We start from the raw sequence: 20,107 nt of genomic DNA on the forward strand, positions 1-20,107 counted from the left end.
TAATATTTTGAGCATACGGATAGCAGCAAATTAGTGGTGCGCATTGTACATTGGTAGAAGGATTTTTGGGATTTTTTTTAGGACAACTTTGGGGGTGCGCACATTATACTCGAGAAATTACGGTAATTAAAGAGCTTGAAAAAAAAAAATCAAACGCTCCCACTGATGCACAATAGAAATAGATAATTGCTAATATTTTGAGCATATGGATAGCAGCAAATTAGTGGTGCGCGTTGTACATTGATAGAAGGATTTTTGGGATTTTTTTAGGTCAACTTTGGGGGTGTGCACATTATACTCGAGAAATTACGGTAATTAAACAAAGACCTGGAAAAAACAAACTCAAACGTTCCCGCTTGTGCAAAATAAAAATAGATAATTGCTAATATTTTGTGCATACGGATAGCAGCAAATTAGTGGTGCGCGTTGTACATTGGAAGAAACGTTTTTCCTGATTTTTTTTTTTAGGTCAACTTTGGGGGTGCGCATTATACTTCAGGACGCATGATACTCGAGAAATTACGGTAATTAAACAAAGACCTGGAAAAAAAAAAATCAAACGCTCCCGCTTATGCTAAATGAAGTACATTTTATTTTTGTCTTTTTTTTTTAGTACATAGCCATTTTAGAAACATCAGACTTTTCAAGCAAAAAAAAGAACTACCCAGGAACAAAACATACTGTATGTACACACAGAAAACGTTAAAAAGTCGAAATGTACAAACACTCAGTGCGACCTGGGAGGGGAAAACCGGCAGGTAAGTCACGCCATATATATATTTATAAAACATGTCCAAAAAAATGAATCGAACCGAAACAAAAGTTTTCGGTCGAGTCGCAGCGGAACTCGTGAACAAACGTGAACGGGAGACAACGATAAACAACGACTAGTAGTAGCAGAAGTAGTAGTTTCTACAGGTGTGGCGTGCCACTCGCGTTCACAATACGGTTACGGCGATTATGAAACTGTCATTTTTTTCATTTTTGATCGAATCTCAAAGCGAGCGCGTCGTCCATCTTGGGGAGCGAAAAGGTGCAGCACTACACGGTAGCGTCCCTCGCGACAATCCTCTAAGAATGTACGTTCAGCACGGTAGATGCTCGATAAACGGCAGGAAATTAAAAAAATATGTATATATTGAAACTTGCCGTGTGGAATGATGGAGGAAAAAAAAATAGCAGCTGGCGAGCATATTTTAGTAAATCTGAGGTGAAACTAGGATAAGGAATGTATTAAAAAAAATGAAACAAGCATTTTTATAAAAAAAAAAAAAAGGCAGTGAGAGGCTGATTTTAAAGGCGAAAAGTTGAAATGATGACGAGAAAAACTACATAAAAATGAATCAGAGGTGGAATTTTTTGTTTTTTTTAAAGAGGCCATCATTTAAAAAAAAAAAAAAAAATTCAATTCCACTCCCGTCATATAAATATCCGCCGTGTGGTTCATTTGGCCAGTCACCACTTGAAGTGCTTCGGACAAAATTCGTCTACATTCTTAATAACGCTAACGAAAAAAGCATAAATGTATCCAATCGGGGGGGGGGGGGGGGGTTGGGGGAGGGGGGCGTCGCCACGCTGGCAGAGCGACGGAACGGATAAATTAAATTAGTTAAGAAGTTGGCGCTTTTCGGGTTTTTTTTTTTTTCGTGTGAAACTAGGACAAAAAAAATAGCTACAAAAAATACAAACAATAAATAAAAATAAACGATTCCCCTTCAGATTTGATCTACTTTTTAAATGTTGGTTAGTTTTCAGGCGAGTACCCCAAAGTCTTTTCAAATAAAAGACTTGGTTGGCTTCATATACATTTTTTTTTTCTTTTTTTTTTAATAATAAAGTCCATCTGTGACAGAATTACTTCATTCAATTGTCTGCTGTTTTTTCCCAGACAACACACGTTTTTCCCTTTTACAGTGACCCGAGAGACGCCCGCCCGGGCGGGCGGTCCTCGGCGTTAATAACAAGTCAATCGAAAATCCAATATAAAATCTTGGAAACAGGCGGACGCAAAACGGCATCTTCAAGAAAACACCTGCATCTTTTTGTTGGCCTCGGGGTTTTTGGGAATCTGGGTCTGGGCGGAGCCGGCGACGGCCGGGCTGGGCGTGGAGTCCGACCAGTCGGACACGCACTGGGGGGAGGGGCTGGACCAGGGCTCGGGCGACTCGGGCGAGGGGGTCAGGTAGGGGTGCTCGGCGGGCAGGTGCAGGTAATGCTTGGGCGTGGCGTCGAGCGCCGACGTGTAGCTGTGCTGCGAGGGCGGGGTGGGGTAATCCTCGGCGGGGCCGGGCTGCGGGGCCGCGGGTTGGGCGACGCCCGGCGGGGGCTGCTGGAAGAAAGGCAGCGGGGCTTGCGACGTTTGCGGCGTGGGCGGCGTGGACGAGGCCATGCGGGCCAGACTCTGCTGCCCGCTCATGGGGTGGCTCATGATCTGCTGCTCGGCGATGGAGGGCAGCTTGACCGGGCTGACGCTGGGCGTGGAGGTGACGGGCGTCGGTTGCAGCATGGCGCCGCGGTACATGTGCTGCTGGTGCATCAGCATGCTCTGCTGCGGCGGGTGCACCAGGTTGACCACCTGCTGGCCGCACTGGGAGGCGGGCAACCGGGCCTGCCAGTCGAAGGGCACGCTGACCGGGCTCACCAGGCCCACGTTCAGCCCCATCTGGCCGGACGAGCTCAGCACGTAGCCGCGGCTGACGTCGGGCGGCACGGAGACGCGGCCCTGCAGGGACAGGCCTCCGTTGCCCAGGTCGTTGAGCTGCGCCAGGGACACGGCGAAGGGGCCGCCGCCGTCCAGCAGGCCGGCGTGCACCATGGGCGTGCTCGGCACCGACATGGACGAGTGGAAGAGCCCCGGCGACGGCATGGCCGCCGGGGACGTCGGGTTGGTGATGTAGCCGGCGTTGCTGGCGCCGCCGTGAGGCGAGTCCAGCGAGTCCACCGGGGAGAGGGTGACCGAGCTCTCCAGCAAGGCGCTCTGCATGTCCAAGCTCAGCTTCTTGTTGCGGGCCTTGACCGAGTCCTTCAGACCGGCGGCGTGCTGGCCTCCCAGGCCGGAGCCCTTCGCCCCCGGCCGGCGGTTCTTCTTGCCCTGCGGGGTGGTCTTCAGGCTGGGCAGAAAGGCACTGGGCGGGCACATGAGCGGCGACAGGGTGTGCCCGCTGGAGAGGTGAAGTCCGGCTCCGCCGTGGCCCTGGGGGCTCCGCACGGTGTTGTACTCGTCCAGGAGCTGCACGATGTCGTGGTGCATGCGCTCTTGCGCGATGTCCCTGGGCAGCCGATCCATGTGGTCCGTAATCTCCCGGTTGGCAAAGTGAGCCAGCAGAACTTTGACGGCCTCGCAGCTTCCCTCGCGGGCCGCGAGGAAGAGCGGCGTCTCCTCCTGGACGAAAACAACCGACACGCGCGCCGCGAAGTTAGAAACCCGCCGGTCGCGCGGCCGCCGGAGCACGAGCGCCGACGCGGGACCCACCTTAAGGTCTTGCATGTCTTTGTTGGCGCCGTTCTTGAGCAAGGCAACAGTCGCGTCCACGTTGTTGACGGCGGCGGCCCAGTGTAAGGCGGATTTACCTGACGGGCAAACGCAAACTCCGAGTCAACATTTGCTTCGCGACATGGAGGCGAGTACAACTTGTTCCAATCCTGCCTCAACTTAACGTGGGCCCGGTAGTCACTATAGTTTTATCAATTGTGATCGTTCATAAAACGAATGATCAAAAAAATGAAATACCGTAATTCCCGCCCTACGGAGCGCACCTTACATTTGTAAAGGAAATACCGTTTGGTACATACGTACGCCGCAGCTGTGTATATTTACAAAGACAGAGTTTAACGTTAGCGCTAACATGGGCGGTTAAAATAAAACTTTGCAGTAAATATGACTGAGACATGACAGTAACACAGCAGCAACACGCTACCACAGCGCTAACGCTAGCAGGGCTAGCACTAGCTAACACTAGTGTTGCGCTGGCGCTAATGCTAAAACTAGCGCTGCGCCAACGCTAACACTAGCGCCGCGCTAGCGGTAATGCTAACACTGGCACTAATTCTAACACTAGCACCGCGCTAGCGCTAATGCTAACACCAGCACTAACGCTATCATGGACGGTTAAAAGAAAACTTAGCAGTAAATATCACTGAGACACGACAGTAACACAGCAGCAACACGCTACCACAGCGCTAGTGTTAGCGTTAGCGCCAGCGCAACACTAACGCTGTGGTAGCGTGTTGCTGCTGTGTTACTGTCATGTCTCAGTGATATTTGGCGTTAGCAACACTAGCGCTGCGCTGGCGCTAACGCTAGCGCTAACACTAGCACTAATTGTAACACTAGCACCGCGGTAGCACAAATGCTAACACCAGGACTAACGCTATCATGGGCGGTTAAAATAAAACTTAGCGGTAAATATCACTGAGACACGACAGTAACACAGCGCTAACGCTAGCAGGGCTCGTAGGCCGGAAATGACGCTATTTCAAATAAGACAAGCGAGCGGTCGCTCACCCAGTTCGTCAACTGCATTGACATCCGCGTGGCAAGTGATGAGTTCTTCGACCATTCCCTCCACCGCCAGCCGGGCCGCCAGGATGAGCGCGGTGGAGCCGTCGTACATGCGCGAGTCAAGATCTGTGGCCCTGTTTCGGATCAGGATCTGCCAGGGGGAGAAAGACGGTTACGTTTTTGATCCTTTTTTTCCCCCTCAATTATGATATAACTTTTTTTTTTTTTTTTAAAGACGTTTGTATACCTGGAACACTCCCTGAGCGTCCGCAGCCACGGCGGCGTGCAGGGGCGACCGCCCGGTGTTGTCCTGAGCGTTGGCGTCCGCCCCGGCGTCCAGGAGCCTCTTGGCGGCGTCGGCGCGGGCGTAGCGGGCGGCCAGGTGGAGCGCCGTCTCGCCCGTGCGGTCCGTTTGGGCGGCGAGCGACGCGCCCTGGTAGATGAGGTCCGAGATGATGTTGGCCGAGCACTCCTCGCTCTCGTCGTCCTCGGGAATTTCGGGCTCCAGGCCGCCGCCGCAGAAGGACGCCAGCATCAGTGGAGTGAAACCGTCTAGTAAAACAATAATTAGATAATATTCATTAAATTAGATGGATAAAGCTGTTGCATGATGGTTTCTATACTCGGTAAAAAAATAATATTTGGGAAGTATATTAATGACAATGACATACAATGATGAAATTATATAACCAGTGTATAAAACATTTCATTCAAAATTATTCGCTTTAACTGGAGCAACATTAACTATATTGACATAATTAATGGCATAGTAGATTTTTTTTTTTTGCAGCGCCCTGTATATGATATGTATTGCTTTTTAAATAAATCCAGTTCTCAAAATCAGACCGGTTCTCGCCACAAACCTGGTCCTCGGACGTTCACGTCCATGCAGTCGCTTTCGAACTCCCCTTGCGGCGGCGTGAGCGCCATGGTGGGCGGCACGCGGATGTCGGCCGCCGCCAGGTGGTGCTGCGTCCACTGCCGGCAGTCCACGGCGTCGTCGCCGTCTGATAGCATGCTTGGTTCCTCCATCTTGAAGAAAAAAAATGAATCAATAAATCAAACTCAACCACTGTGCATTTGATTTGTGTGCGCGTGTGGATGTAGCACGGACTGACCTTCAGTCTTTTAGGCTCCGGGCATTCGGTGTCCATCCACTGGTCGCTGTGATCTCCAAGAAGAGACTCTTCAACAGTTTTGGGCATATGTCTGTTGTAAATACAAAAAAAAAAAATTATATCTTAATCTATAATTTACGGCCTATAAGACGCGACTTTTTCCCCACACACTTTCAACCCTCCGGTTTATTCAGCGATGAGGCTAATTTGTGCATTTTTTCCTAACGGTCGCAAGGGGGCACTCGAGCGGAAAAGGCAAGAGTGAGACCTTTGGAATACATGTGCCGAGGAAGTGAGTTATACCGGTCCGGCCCTGTTAGCGCTGCGCTAGCGTGTTGCAGTTGTTTCTCAGTGATTTTTACCGGTATGTTTTTTTTTAACCGGCCCTGTTAGTGCAGCGCTAGCCTTGGCGTAGCGCTAGCGTTAGCACTGGCGGCGGGCCTGTCGCCCCTCATGTTGTCTGTTGTAAATACAGAAAAAAAAAAATTATGTCTACCGTAATTTCCGGCCTATAAGACGCGACTTTTTTTTCCACACGCTTTCAACCCTGCGGTTTATGCGGTGATGCAGCTAATTTGTGCTTATTCTCTCTGATGGCCGCAAGGGGTCACTCGAGCGGAAAAGGTAAGAGTGAGACCGGTGGAATATATGTGCCGAGGAAGTGACTTTTACCTCTCCGGCCCTGTTAGCGCTGCGCTAGCGTGTTACTGCCGCGTCTCAGTGATTTTTACCGGTATGTTTTTCTTTCAACCGGCCCTGTTAGCGCGGCACTAGCCTTGACGTGGTGTTAGCATTAGCATTGGCGGCGGCCCTGTCGCCCCTCATGTTGTCTGTTGTAAATACAGAAAAAAAAATTATATGTACCATAATTTCTGTACTATAAGCCGCGACTTTTTTTCCCACGTTTTTATGCGGTGATGCGGCTAATTTGTGCATTTTTTTTCTAACGGCCTCAAGGGGGCACTCGAGCAGAAAAGGCAAGAGTGAGAACGGTGGAATACATGTGCCGAGGAAGTGACTTTTACCGGTCCGGCCCTGTTAGCGCTGCGCTAGCGTGTTACTGCCGTGTCTCAGTGATTTTTACCAATGTTTTTTTTTTTTTTTAACCGGCACTGTTAGCACTGCGGCGCTAGCGTTTGCGTATTTCTATAAAAGTGGGTCCCCCTCCTCAGACGGCAAGATGTTTTTTGAGGACATCCCCATTTTACAAGATTACGAGCTCCGGCCAACTGGCAAAGTTCTGCGCAAAACCTGATGGGTCTCTTCTTCGTTTTTTTGAGGTCACGTGTGAACACGCGAGATGTTGAGACCGGAGACGGAACAGAATCTTTGTGTGCGCGGTACTGAATGCCAGATTTTTTTATCTTCAGTCTCTATTGTTGGGGGCCTGTCACAGCCGACGAATGACTCGCAAATATTCCCGAATTCCTCATAACTCACTTCATTCCGAGAGCGTCCTGGCCCACGGGCTCCCTGCGGTTCTTGTTGCTGCTGGGATCCTTCTTCAGGAAGAAGCCCTCGGGGAACCAGAGGGTGCTGTGCTCCCGCTTCCTCCGGGAAATCAGCATGCCGAACACCATGATGACCAGCAGGAAAAGCGAGGCTATGCCCACCAGCATCAGCTTCCCCCATTGGGGAATCGGGTCCTCCGCGTCCACAATCTTTTCTCCTGCTCGGGCACAGACGAAGTGAGTACAGGGATCTTGCGCGTGGTTCCGGCTGCGCCGCTCAAGTGCGCCTTTACCCACCTCGGACTTCTTTGAGGGGGTACGGGAAGCGGAGCATTTCGACGGCCGACAAGGCCCCCAGGTAGTCCGCGGCGCTCTCGGCCGACGGGAAGCAGTCGTTGGTGCACAAGCGGTTGTCTATTTCCAGGTACACTATGGAGCTGTCGGAGTCAAAGGAGAGACCGATGTCAGTGGTCTGACTTCTCGAAAAGGGTATCATGAGCGATATGAGGCCTTACGCCAGTGCCACATGAAAGAATCATTGCGAAAATATAGTTGTGCTGTATAGTGAGTGGCTCGAGACACAAATTTTACATCAATACACTCCAAAATCATCTTTTCGCAGTTAAATGAATGAAAACGTAATTAATCGGTTCCAGACGCCCGTTAAATGAGATTATAGATTAAAGAGATGTTGCCTCTCTGGTCTCCCCTTTGGCCACATGAGGGCAGTACAAGACAGGGAAAGATATACTGTTCATTGAGCTGTCTAACTCCTCTGAACTCATCAGTACGGTACTAATATTAGTCGTTCGTCAGGATAAGATAATTATTAGCAAGTGCTTTTGTATTGTCTGCCTTCATGTGTTGCTCCATTGTTTGTGTTTCACCTCCTGCTTAAAGGGGCAAAGGGCAGCCACATACATTTAATGTTAGCATTAAACTAGTTGTTTTAAATATGTCTTATCTCAAGGCAACTTTCTACTTTTTGTACATTGGCATTTAATCTTCAAGAAAAAAAAAACATTTGAACTTTTTATGCACAATATATTTTGAATTTAAATCCATTATGATTATTAAAACCTTTCCCAAATATTCTCCATCAGCGTGGGCGACTCACCCGATGACCTCCTGCTGTGGCTGCAGCTCCCGCTTGAGGCGGGCCTCCCGTCGGGTGTAGGGGCGGATCATGGCCTCGCCGTTGTGGTCCAGCCGGAAGCGCAGCGTGGTGTGGAGGATGGCGCTCAGCTTGAGGAGGAAGGCGGTGCTGGTGCGCAGCAGCTCCTCCGGGGGCAGCAGCACCACCAGAACCAAGGCACCGTCCACGATGTCTTCCGGAACCTTTTGAGCGCAGTCCAGGCCGTCCCAGCCGCACTCCTCCGTGTTGCAGCCTTGGTCGCAAAGGCCGTCGGCGTAGTGGTCGATGCAGTAGGTCTCATAGATGGGACTGAAGGAACCAGAAAAAAAGCGGCATGTTCTGGGTTCGAAATTTGATCCAGATCCTCATTCATGATGTCACTTAGTATCCAGGATTCATTTCATGGTTTTCATTTCGAAGTTACAGACGAAATTTAATCGAGATCAGTCGGACAAGCCGAAAGAAACTTACTAGTTTCCAGATTTTAGAGTTAAATCCACCTGGTTTGTGTTTACATCTGTTCACATTTTGCTAATTTTGATCTGGATCATGACGACAAGCAAATGAATTTGGATTTTGGGTCAAACAAAAAAACTCACTTGCAAACTTTCTCCTTGCTTTTGCAGTCAAAGTTGTCATAGAGACAGTCAGCGTTGTTGCACGACTCGTCGCACTGGCTGTTGTTAAAGACCCGCCAGCAGCGAGAGTCCGAACACCGGGCCCACGGGTTGACCGCCAAAGAACAGTCGCCGCCGTCCCAGCGGCAAGCCAGCGTGCTGCACTCTTTGTCGCACACGCCGTCGTTGGCCTTGCCGTGGCAGTCGGCCAGCGGGCACGCCAGGGCCGGGCTCTCGTTGACGCGGCCGGCTTGCTCGCACCGTTTGCCCGTCCAGCCGCTGTGGCACTGACAGTGGAAGAACGGGAACGCCGTCTCCTCGGTGCACAGGCCGCCGTTGCGGCAGGGCTGCGAGGAGCAGCCCTCGTTGCTGCGGTGGGCGCACTGCGGACCGCCGTAACCGGGCGGGCAGGTGCAGCGAGCCCCCCGCGTGGTGAGGGTGCAGCTTCCGCCGTTGTAGCAAGACAGCTCGCGGCAGGACATGCTTCGCTCGCAGTTGGGCCCTGTGTAACCCTGCAGATGAAAATTTCATATTTACTGGCCAAGTATGTCAAAAAAACACGAGGAATTGGTGTCTGGTTGCAGAGTCACTCTGGTAGTACGGAATGTAAATTGAGACGTAAACCCTTGCATATTCACAGTTTTGCTAATTATATAATAATAATAATTAAGCCATGACATTTATCTGCACAGTATTTCCTTACATTTATTATTTTTCCAAAAGATGAATCGAATGCCTGTCTATGTCTGATATCATGTAAATGTGTGCAAGCATGTTATGCAGGTGGGCGGCACGGTGGATCAGCTGGAAAAGCCGTGGCCTCACAGTTCTGAGGACCCAGGTTCGATCCCGGCCCCGCCTGTGTGGAGTTTGCATGTTCTCCCCCGTGCCTCCGTGGGTTTTCTCCGGGTGGGCACTCCGCTTTCCTCCCACATTCCCAAAAACACGCAAAATTGATTGGACACTCTAAATTGCCCCAAGGTGTGATCGTGAGTGCGGCCGTTTGTCTCTATGTGCCCTGCGATTGGCTGGCGACCAATTCAGCCCGTTGACCGCTGGGATAGGCTCCGGCACTCCCCGCGACCCTTGCGAGGATAAGCAGCGAAGAAAATAGACGGATGTTATTTAGGCTAATATGCTAGCCGCATGTGATGGTGGTTAAATTATGAATTATTAACGGAATTTTGCTATTTGTGGCAGGGGTTCCCCCCTTGTCCCCGCTCAGTTTGGGTTCACCGTTTTAATATTTAGGATAATCAAACCAATGCGCCAAAACTTACTAGCTGACATGTACACGTGTAGCCAAGGACAGAACTGGATGCGGAGCACGCCCCTCCGTTCTGACAAGGCTGAGACTCACAAGCGCTGAACCGGTTTTGGCACCTTCGACCTAAAATATGGAATAAAGACACACAAAAATGTAAAGATTAGCCACAATCCCAGACCTTGGAAAAACCTTTTTATCTTCAATTCTGAATCAAGCAAGCTGTCCCCTTACAATGGACTAGCAGGAAAAGGCAACCAGAAAAGGGACTTGGCCCTTTTGGACTACTTTATTTACTGATCCCAAAAGCGTCAGAAACAAAAAACCCGAAAGAGAGACAGAGGCCGATCTGACCTGTGAAGCCGGCCTTGCAGACGCACTGGTAGTCGTTGGGCATCTGGATGCAGTCCAAGCTGTTGGAGGGGCTGCAGGGGTTGGAGAGACACTCGTTGATGTCCCCCTCGCACCGCTCGCCGGTAAACCCGGGAGGGCAGTTGCAGCGGTAGCCCCCCACCCGGTCCACGCAGGTGCCGTTGTTGAGGCACTTGGAGGGGCCGCCGCGAAGCCTCATGGGTGGAGCGCAGTCGTCTTCGTTGATCTCGCAGAGGACGCCTACAAGGGCGATGATATCGGTGGGGGAATTATTAATACCATCACAGTCAGATGTTTTACAGTCCACAATGTAAAGAGAGAAATTTTTAGGCCTCGCCCGTGCATACCTAAAGTGCCGGGAGGACAGGAGCAGATGTAATGCCCGACGAGGTCGATGCACGTGCCTCCATTCTGGCAAGGGTGAGACTGGCACTCGTTGATTTCCAGTTCGCAGTTCCGACCGGTAAAGCCTGGCATGCACTGGAAGGAAAAACAGCATTATTAGTTGGGGAGATCGTCAGGGCTGCCCAAGACTTTTTCAAATGGATGTGGTGAAGCTAACATCTGGACTGGGGGTAAAAATAAAGTCGATATATATCGTAATTTCCGATATACAAGCCGTAATTTTTTTCCACACGCTTTTAACCCTGCGGTTTATGCGGCGGTGCGGTTAATTTGTGCATTTTTTTCCCTACGGCCGCAAGGGACGACTCGAGCGGAAAAAGGTAAGAGCGAGACCGGTGGAATATATGTGCCGAGGAAGGTACTTTTACGTTAGCGCTATGCTAGGGCGTTGCTGCTGTGTTACTGGCATGTCTCAGCGACATTTACTGGTAAGATTTATTTTAACCGGCCCTGTTAGCATTAGCGCTAGCGTTAAACCTTTTTGAGGCTGAGGGCTACTTTGTGAGCACCGAACGTATGAAGGGCTACGTGACCCGTTTGCGGCAAATTTCAGACTCAGTTCATTACACGTACATAAAATATTTTTGTTTTAATTTATTGTAGTAAATGACATTACATGTGTTTTAAATTTTAAATTCACGTAAGCAAGTCAGATTCAGAATTTAAAGCACAAATAATAATAACAATTTGTGGCCGACGGTATTTTTAGAACATACCTCGCGGGCGCCTTATATGGTCCTCGGGGGCTACCATTTGCCCATCGGCACTGCGTTGGTGACCCCTGCGTTAAACTCGTGTTTCAATGCGGGTTTCAATGTGGGCACTTGCGGCTTTTATACAGCTGCGGCGTATGTATGTACCAAATGGTATTTCCGTTACAAATGTACTGGGTGGGAACTTATAACCAGTTGCGCTCTGTAGGCCGGGAATTACGGTACTATTGTTATTATTATTTTACCACTGGTAGTGTAGTGGTAGTTACACTACTGCCTTTTTTGCAGACAGTATGAATTCAAGGCTAGTACACCAATACCACAGATTAAAAAAAAATAATAATAAATAAACACCAAGCCACAGATTTAAAAAAAAAAAAAAAAAAAAAGGCTTGTTACCAACTGTGGTGACTCCCACTTGGCCAAGATAAAAGTTGCAAAAACAGCAGCAAAAATGAATGTAAATTATTAGTAGCCAAATAAATGAAACATTTCAAACATTATTTTTCTGTATTTTTTGTAAATTGGGATGAATTAACCAATCATATAAGAGAACAAATGAAAAAACGTCAAACCCATACAAAATATTTTAAATAGATGATTTCCTTTTGTTGCATTATCTATAAAAAAAAAATCATTTTACCCCTTATTAAATGGGAACAAAATTAGAACTATAAAATGAAGTTTTGAACTCACGTCGCACTGATATCCTCCGACATATCCCCTGCAGGTGGCGCCATTCCGGCAGGGTTTGTCTTCGCATTGGTCCACTTGACTCTCGCAGTAGCTGCCCGTGTAGTCGCCGGGACACTTGCAGTAGTGCGCGTTGCCCGCGTTGACGCAATGGCCGCCGTGGTGGCAGAGCTCGTCCGTCTGGAGCCCTGGCGACGGCGGGGGAGCAGGAGACGTGTGAGCGACTCTGCCGCGCGGCAAATCGTGGGGGGGTGGGGTGATTGTCTACCTCTTTGGCGAGCCGCCGTCTCGCAGGAGACGGTGGGAATGTCGCAGTAACGTCCGGACCAGCCGTGAGCGCACTCGCAGACGTACGACGAGTCTTTTTGACGGCAGCGTCCGCCGTTCTGGCAGGGAGACGAGCGCCTGCACCAGTCAACCGGTGTCTAGGAGCGCAGAACAACACCAACAATTGCTTTAAAATAACACTCGCCACTTGTGAGGATAAGCAGCTACGAAAACGGATGGTCTTCCGGCTTTGATTTTGTTTTGAAGGCGTACCTGACAGCGCGTGCCGGCGTAGCCTTTGGGGCAGGTGCAGCGGAAGGACTCCAGGGCATCCTGGCAGAGACCCCCGTTGAGGCAAGGCTGCGAGTCGCACTCGTTGACCTCGTACTGGCAGTGCGAGCCGGTGAAGCCCGAGCGGCACGTGCACGAGTAGCCGTTGATCTTGTCTGTGCACGTCCCCCCGTTGAAGCACGAGCTGCGGACGCGGAAAGACCGCATTTTAGCAACGTATTAAAAGTCATTTCGCGAGGTGCGCATGCACGATGAAATCTGAAATTTGTAGCGCAAACGGATGTTCTATGATTAAAAAAAATAATTACTGCAGAAATGGACATGAAAATAGAACAAAAAGTATATTGAAAGTATTTTCAATAATGATTCACATATTTATTTTTATAGCATAGGTTAATCATAACTTTTACCATATAGTGGAAGAACGTTTCATAATTTTGCCCATCGTGATGTGTCAATGGCTTAAATAAATGCTGCTGTATTTATTTAGTTGAAGTGGATAATATCATACTTTGAGGTGTTTATACTATTTTTTAGCAGAGGGACACAAATATTACAAATGGCTCTTATCATGATAGACAAGGGGTCGGGAACCTTTTAGGCTGAGGGAGCCATAAACGGCAAATATTTCAAAATATAATTCTAAAAGAGCCATCCTAAAATGTTGATAATTTTATCCAATATTTTAAAAACCAAACACAAGCATATTCGCGCATTTTACATAAGACCAACACTTTAACCCATTCGTGGGCAGCGTCCCATTTTTTGGCACATTGTGATTTTCACGCATTATATCCTTCAGTATATCAAAATATTTTTTGTTTTTTTGGGACGATCTATTAGGAAAACTCAAGTAGCCTCTCGCGGGCAGCGTCCCATTTTTGGGACGAGATTATAAATGAGTTATCATATAACTTAACCATAAATGAAAAAGAAGTGTTATTTCTTCCTTGATTGTGGTCTGTTGGGAGACTTTTATCTCAATAAGGCAAAAAATTTAATTAAATTACATTTCACGCAGCCTTTGAGACTTCCATCCGTTATTTGCGAACGTAGGTTGGTCTTAATGTTTTTTTTTTAATGTATGCAAAGTTATAACCAAAACATTGTCAGTACAGCAATATTCACACACACACACACACACACACCACACACACACACACACCACACACACACACACACACACACACACACACACCGTAGTGTGTGGTATGTGACGCGAAGTGCGTTCCAAGTTTTCACAATCAGCTGGTCTGCAGGTTGAATTATTATCAATTCTCCCCACTTCTGTGCGCTCGCCAACGATCTTTGCCAACACAGGTAAAAAAAAAAAAAAAAAGAATTCCAGTGGTGGGCAACGCATAAGCACTTTTCTTTTTTAACTTTCGCCATTAATATCCAAAGTAAACATGAGCAGCATGTCTAGCTTGTCTTTGCTCTACGTTGCCCGGACTGTGTTGCTAACTAAAGCAGCGTTGGTGGACGCTGTCATTATAAACCACATCGATAGGCTGCGTCAGGACTGTAAACATTTGTAATCATGAGTGTACCCCTTTAAGGGCGGAGGGGGGCGGTGCAAGGTAAACGAGGAAGAAGAGCGTGTGGCCGTCCTTTGAGGCCGTGCAGGACGTCGTTGTTAAGAGAAAGTTACGCGTGGTGCCAAAATGTTCACAAAAAAAGATGAACTTCCTCGCGATCGATTGCGTTTAACACATTGCGCACCCCCGCTGCATACAGCATGTCGTGATGAGGGCTCTGCTGCGAGCCATACGCAACCACCAAAAGAGCCAGGTGAGGCTCGCGAGCCGTAGGTTTCCGACCCCTGTAATAGGCAACGGTTTCGCACAACAACAAACTCCGAGAGCGATGATGAGGTCAGTGCAACAATACATTTTTTCCTCCATCTTCAGCCTCAACGTGAAACCAAATGAAAACCAGAATACTGAAGCTGATCCAAATTAGGACGATGAATTCTATTTATTTCCATTCCGTGTCCCCTTTCTAATCTTTTCGAGACGTCACTTGTTGGCTCTCGTGAAGGGTTCCTAACCCACCGACCTTTCCGTGCAATCCGGTACGTTGGTTTCGCAGTGGATGCCGGTGAAGCCGGGCCTGCAGGTGCACGTGTAGGAGTTGACGTAGTCCGTGCACGTGCCGCCGTTCTTGCAGGGCAGGCTCTGGCACTCGTTGATCTCCAGGGCGCAGCGGGGCCCGGTGAAGCCCGGCAGGCAGCTACAGTGGAAGGAGTTGACGCTGTCCGTACACGATCCTCCGCTCAGGCACGGATCTTTGCGGGGAGGGGGAGAGCGTCAGGCATTTGCGATTGACCACCCCACCCGTCCCCGTTCTCGCGGACGCTCACTCGGGGAGCAGTCGTCGATGTCCGTGTCGCAGGTGGGGCCCGTGAAGCCGGGCCTGCAGGAGCACGCAAAGGACCCGAGTGTGTTGGCGCAGGTTCCGCGGTTCTTGCACGGATTGGAGAGGCACTCGTTCACATCTCTGTTGCACACTTGCCCTGCAGAACAAAAACAACAACAAAAAATTGCGTTTGGCTCACGTTCCATGGATACGAACGCTTCCTGTCGCGTCCTTCCGAGGCGCCCACCTTGCCAACCGGGCTGGCACTTGCACTGGTAGCCCAGGTAATCCGGCGTGTGGGTGCAGACGGCCTGATTGGCGCAAGGGTTGGGGGAGCACGGGGTGAGCACTTCGGCGCACGTGGGTCCGCTGTAGGGAAGCTCGCACAGGCAGGTGAAGCTGGCCACGCCGTCCACGCAGGTGCCTTTATTCAGGCAAGGGCTGGACGCGCACTCGTTGATGTTCACCTGGCAGAGGTTACCTAACGGGGGAACGACGGATTGCTTGGAAATCAAACGCCAAATGGAACGCATGCAAACCGCTTCATTGTCAATGTGACCTTTTTCTGTGAAAAGCAGTGTTAAACACCCCCCTATCCCCCTCCAAAAATACCCCCCAAACAAATGTTTACGATAGGACTTACATTTGGAGGTTATTTGAGTTTCTAGCTCAGAATTAAACCCAAGCTCATTTTTTCGCGGGCCACATTCCTCTTACGGTTCCCCTCGGAGGTCTGTTATGACTGTGAAACCGTAAGAATCTTTAACCCCCTCATCAAATTTACATATGAAATTTATGGACTGGTTTTGGAATCCAAAATCGAGAGTAATGGGTTTTTCCGACTATTCTTCTTTGGTAACACAAAAATACATGTAATATCTCAACGTTATCATTCATGATATGACAATTTGAAATTTTGGTACAGATTTGAACAAAAATCATGAAAGCTAATACATATGATTCGCCTTTGCGGGCCACATAAAATCATGCGGCGGGCTGGATCTGGCCCACGGGCCGTGTATTTGACACCACCGCCGTAAAGCAAGGCACACACAATATGACACAAATTGAAAGTTGGACTATATATGCAAATTGATTTGATTTCTATTCAGAAATACCAATAAAGGTTTCACTTTCAAAGAGATTACATTTTTTTTAGCCAATGATTTAATGGCTGGGCAGCACGGTGGCTCAGATGGTAAAGCGTTGCCCTTACAGTTCTGAGGTCCCGGGTTCAATCCCAGACCCGCCTGTGTGGAGTTTACACGTTCCCCCCGTGCCTGCGTGGGTTTTCTCCGGGCACTCCGGTTTCCTCCCACATCCCAAAAACATGCAACATTAATTGGAGATTCTAAATTGCTCCTTGGTGTGATTGCGAGTGTTTGTCTCTATGTCCCCTGCGATTAGCTGACAACCAGTTCCAGGTGTACCCCGCCTCTTGCCCGTTGACAGCTGGGATAGACTCCAGCACTCCCCGCGACCCTTGTGAGGATAAGCGGTGAAGAAAATGGACGGATGGACGATTTAATGGCTTTAGATGGTTAATCTCCATCGGCTTACCTCTGAAGCCCTGGCGACACTTGCAGGTGAAGCCGTTGAGCTGGTCGATGCAGGTTCCGGCGTTCTGGCAGGGGCTCGGCAAACAGTCGTTCCTGTCCAGGTCGCAGTTCTTTCCCACCCAGCCTGGCTCGCAGTCACAGCGGTAACTGCAAAGACGCAAAAAGCAATCAATTTTGGGGGCAAAACGAGCCAAAGGCGCCATCCGCCGTCCTCCGGCGCGCACCCGTTGAGGTCATCCCTGCACGCGCCGTGGACGCAGGGGCTGCTGCCGCACTCGTCCACCTGCGAGTAACAGTACGGGGGCTTGAATCCCTCGGGGCACTGGCAGTGGAAGCCGTTCTCCTCGTCCACGCAGGTCCCGCCGTTGCGACAGGGGCTCGACGCGCACTCGTCTATCTCCACGTTGCACTTGGGACCTGACACGATAGAAGAAATTTAAACGTGCATGTCAGGGTTGTGAAAGGAACATTCCGGTGGTTTGGAGTAACAATGCATCCAATAAGTCATGTAATATGTACTCGATCTTGAAAATATGATGTTAAATTCTCTCTTATTTAATAGTGTTTTGAGAAGATTTTTATCGAGAATTTTCAGGTGCGCCGCCATTTTCGCGAGTCACATGACCTACGTGCGCAAATGTGACGTGTATCCAATGCGTCACGTAATATGTACGCTATCTTGATCATGTGATGTTAAATCCTCTCTCATTTTCTAGTGTTTTGAGAAGATTTTTAACTGAGAATTCAAAATTTTCAGGTGCGCCGCCATTTTTGCGAGTCACATGACCTACGTGAGCGAATGTGACGTGTTACGTGGGGTTCCTAACACTCGATTACATGGGACACCAGCGCTGATTTCTCGGATTTATCCCCATCTGATGAAGAAATATCAGTCTCGGGAAGACAGAGGAATACTTCCATACAGATTTGAACTTGTGGCTGTAAATCATGTTAAATATTCAGATGGTTCTTCGGGCGGAATGACGCGGGAGTCTGACGAGCGAGCTCCGCCGCTATTTCTTCATCAAGGTGAGGATAAATCTGACAAATCAGCGCTGGTGTCCCATGTAATCGAGTGTTAGGAACCCCACGTAACACGTCACATTCGCTCACGTAGGTCATGTGACTCGCGAAAATGGCGGCACACCGGAAAATTCCTAATTGTCGATAAAATTTTCCTCAAAACACTATAAAATGAGAGAAGATTTGACATTACATGATCAAGATAGAGTACATTTTACATGACCTATGAGATACATTGTTAATGCAAACCACCGGAATTTTCCTTCAATGTTCATTAAAAGAAAAAGTGTGTGATGTCTTTCAACTTTTTAATGTTTTCTTGTAATCTTCTCACAGGTCGTTTTCTCATCCATAATTAGAAATCAGCACAAACTTTGGACAATCCTGATTTTACGCTGACACTCAAAAGGGCTTACCGGTGAAGCCGGGCTTGCAAACGCAGTCGTAGCGGTTGATGCCGTCTTTGCAGATGCCGAAATCGCACGGGTTGCTGGCGCAGTCGTCAAAATTGATCTCGCAGTTGGTGCCTGTTGCGATAGAAAATTTTTGCAATCGAAGGGCTTTCACACAATGATGATGTCGTGCAAGATGTTGAAAGCGAATTTCAAAATTTTCCCTATAAGTTGGAAAATAGGCGGGACGGCTGGTAAAGCGTTGGCCTCACAGTTCTGAGGACCCGGGTTCAATGCTGGCCCCAACTGTGTGGAGTTTACATGTTCTCCCCGTGCCTGCGTGGGTTTTCTCCGGGGACTCCGGTTTCCTCCCACATCCCCAAAAACATGCAACATTAACTGGACACTCTAAATTGCCTGTAGATGTGATTGCGAGTGCGACTGTTTGTCTCTATGAGCCCTGCGATTGGCTGGCGAACCGTTCGGGGTGTACCCCGCCTCCTGCCCGTTGACAGCTCGGATAGGCTCTAGCACTCCCTGACACCCTCGTGAGGATAAGCGGCAAAGAAAATGGAAGGATGGAAGTTGGAAAATAGTCCAGTATTTTAACCTAGTGGCAAAATGAAATCACAGTACTTCCCATGTACTTCGAGCAAGCTCGCAAACAAAAACTTTAAAATATTTTATGGTGAATAAAAGGATTATTATTATTATTTTTTTTTTTTTCAGATTTAAACTTGCCAATATTTTGCGAGTAGATGCAGCATCCACGCCACGCTTCGTCTCGTACCTGACGTGCCGTGCTGGCACTGGCAGATGTACTTGTTGACCAGGTCCACGCACTTGCCGCCGTTCTGGCAAGGGTTGCTGTGGCACTCGTTGAGCTGGTTCTCGCAGCGGTAGCCCGTGTAGCCGGCGTCGCAGTTGCACGTGTAACTGGCGATGCCGTCCACGCACGTGCCGTGGTGGCACGGGTCGGGCTGGCAGTTGTTGATGTTGCTCTCGCAGAGTGTGCCCTCGTATCCTAGCGAGAGGACAACGGATTATAGGTGCGTTTGAGATGTATTCCACATCTTAACCTAGGTCAAGGTTTGAACAATTCAATATACGAATTTACGAAATTTTGTCCGATTACCGATCCTTGGCGCAGTGTCTGCACGTTTCGTTCATTTCTTTTGTGCAAGATATGAATCCAGAACCTTACAACCGAGGCAGACTTGTAAATTACTTCACAATTCTATTTCTCAATATTCTGATTCCCAATGAATGTCTACTTAAAGGTCCACTGTCATGAAATGCATGATTTTTAGCATGTTATTAATGGAAAAAAAGGCAGCCGCAATGGGCCCATCCGTCTTTTTCACCACAAAACATGATTTTGACGTGTATGGCTTTTTGTAACTCCTGCCACAAAAATCCTCTCGATGGATTTGTTTTCGAGAAGAAGCAGGAAGTGACGTTAGTAGCAGACGCCCACTCAGGCGGTCTCGTATGTTTCTACTAGTTTTACCTGCTGGAAGGTAGCTCGTTCTTCCTTCGAGTTAGCCAAAATGCCGGCTCGTTGTATTGCTGGATATTGTTCGAACACTCGTGAGGATGGATTTGGTCTTCATACTTTTCCAAAAGACCCGGTTGGTCGTGAAAAATGGATTGCACAGGTGCAAAGGACGAGAGCTTTGTGGGTTCCAAATGACAGGTTGGTGTGTATACAGCTACTAAAAAAAAAATAATACTTTGGGGTAAGGGGGGGGGGGTGTAATCCTCTCAGAATGTAACAAAAGATCCGTGTATGTAAGTCAAGGGGGCTTCGGACGAGGGGCACGGCTTTGGCCTGGGTGGCTCATACAGAAAATATGGGAGTCTGTTGTTAGTTAGAAGTGATCTAAATATGATCTAAAGTCATCTAAATATGGCTCGAAACGAAACGATAGGGTAATATCGCCCCGGT

The 20,107-nt window shown here is 48.8% G+C and overlaps 1 protein-coding gene across 1 annotated transcript in view; it reads right to left on the reverse strand.

Annotated features, from left to right (window-relative positions):
- Window positions 1–569: 569 nt before the first annotated feature.
- notch3 (notch receptor 3) overlaps window positions 570–20,107 on the reverse strand; it is a 38,396-nt gene continuing 18,858 nt past the window's right edge. The window contains exons 11-33 of the mRNA XM_061845403.1: window positions 18,950–19,183; window positions 18,184–18,294; window positions 16,969–17,161; window positions 16,746–16,891; window positions 15,433–15,666; window positions 15,190–15,342; window positions 14,886–15,114; window positions 12,810–13,011; window positions 12,538–12,694; window positions 12,273–12,457; window positions 10,806–10,938; window positions 10,441–10,698; window positions 10,103–10,212; window positions 8,805–9,334; window positions 8,188–8,514; window positions 7,368–7,507; window positions 7,060–7,288; window positions 5,620–5,710; window positions 5,365–5,533; window positions 4,749–5,053; window positions 4,505–4,652; window positions 3,473–3,570; window positions 570–3,382 (exon numbers count right to left, since the gene is read on the reverse strand). Of these exons, the coding sequence (XP_061701387.1) occupies window positions 2,021–3,382; window positions 3,473–3,570; window positions 4,505–4,652; window positions 4,749–5,053; window positions 5,365–5,533; window positions 5,620–5,710; window positions 7,060–7,288; window positions 7,368–7,507; window positions 8,188–8,514; window positions 8,805–9,334; window positions 10,103–10,212; window positions 10,441–10,698; window positions 10,806–10,938; window positions 12,273–12,457; window positions 12,538–12,694; window positions 12,810–13,011; window positions 14,886–15,114; window positions 15,190–15,342; window positions 15,433–15,666; window positions 16,746–16,891; window positions 16,969–17,161; window positions 18,184–18,294; window positions 18,950–19,183 (5,744 nt within the window). The 3' untranslated portion in view covers window positions 570–2,020. The remainder of the gene's footprint in view (window positions 3,383–3,472; window positions 3,571–4,504; window positions 4,653–4,748; window positions 5,054–5,364; window positions 5,534–5,619; window positions 5,711–7,059; window positions 7,289–7,367; window positions 7,508–8,187; window positions 8,515–8,804; window positions 9,335–10,102; window positions 10,213–10,440; window positions 10,699–10,805; window positions 10,939–12,272; window positions 12,458–12,537; window positions 12,695–12,809; window positions 13,012–14,885; window positions 15,115–15,189; window positions 15,343–15,432; window positions 15,667–16,745; window positions 16,892–16,968; window positions 17,162–18,183; window positions 18,295–18,949; window positions 19,184–20,107) is intronic.

This window comes from Syngnathoides biaculeatus, chromosome 16, assembly GCF_019802595.1.
Source record: "Syngnathoides biaculeatus isolate LvHL_M chromosome 16, ASM1980259v1, whole genome shotgun sequence".
NCBI classification, from domain to species: Eukaryota; Metazoa; Chordata; class Actinopteri; order Syngnathiformes; family Syngnathidae; genus Syngnathoides; species Syngnathoides biaculeatus.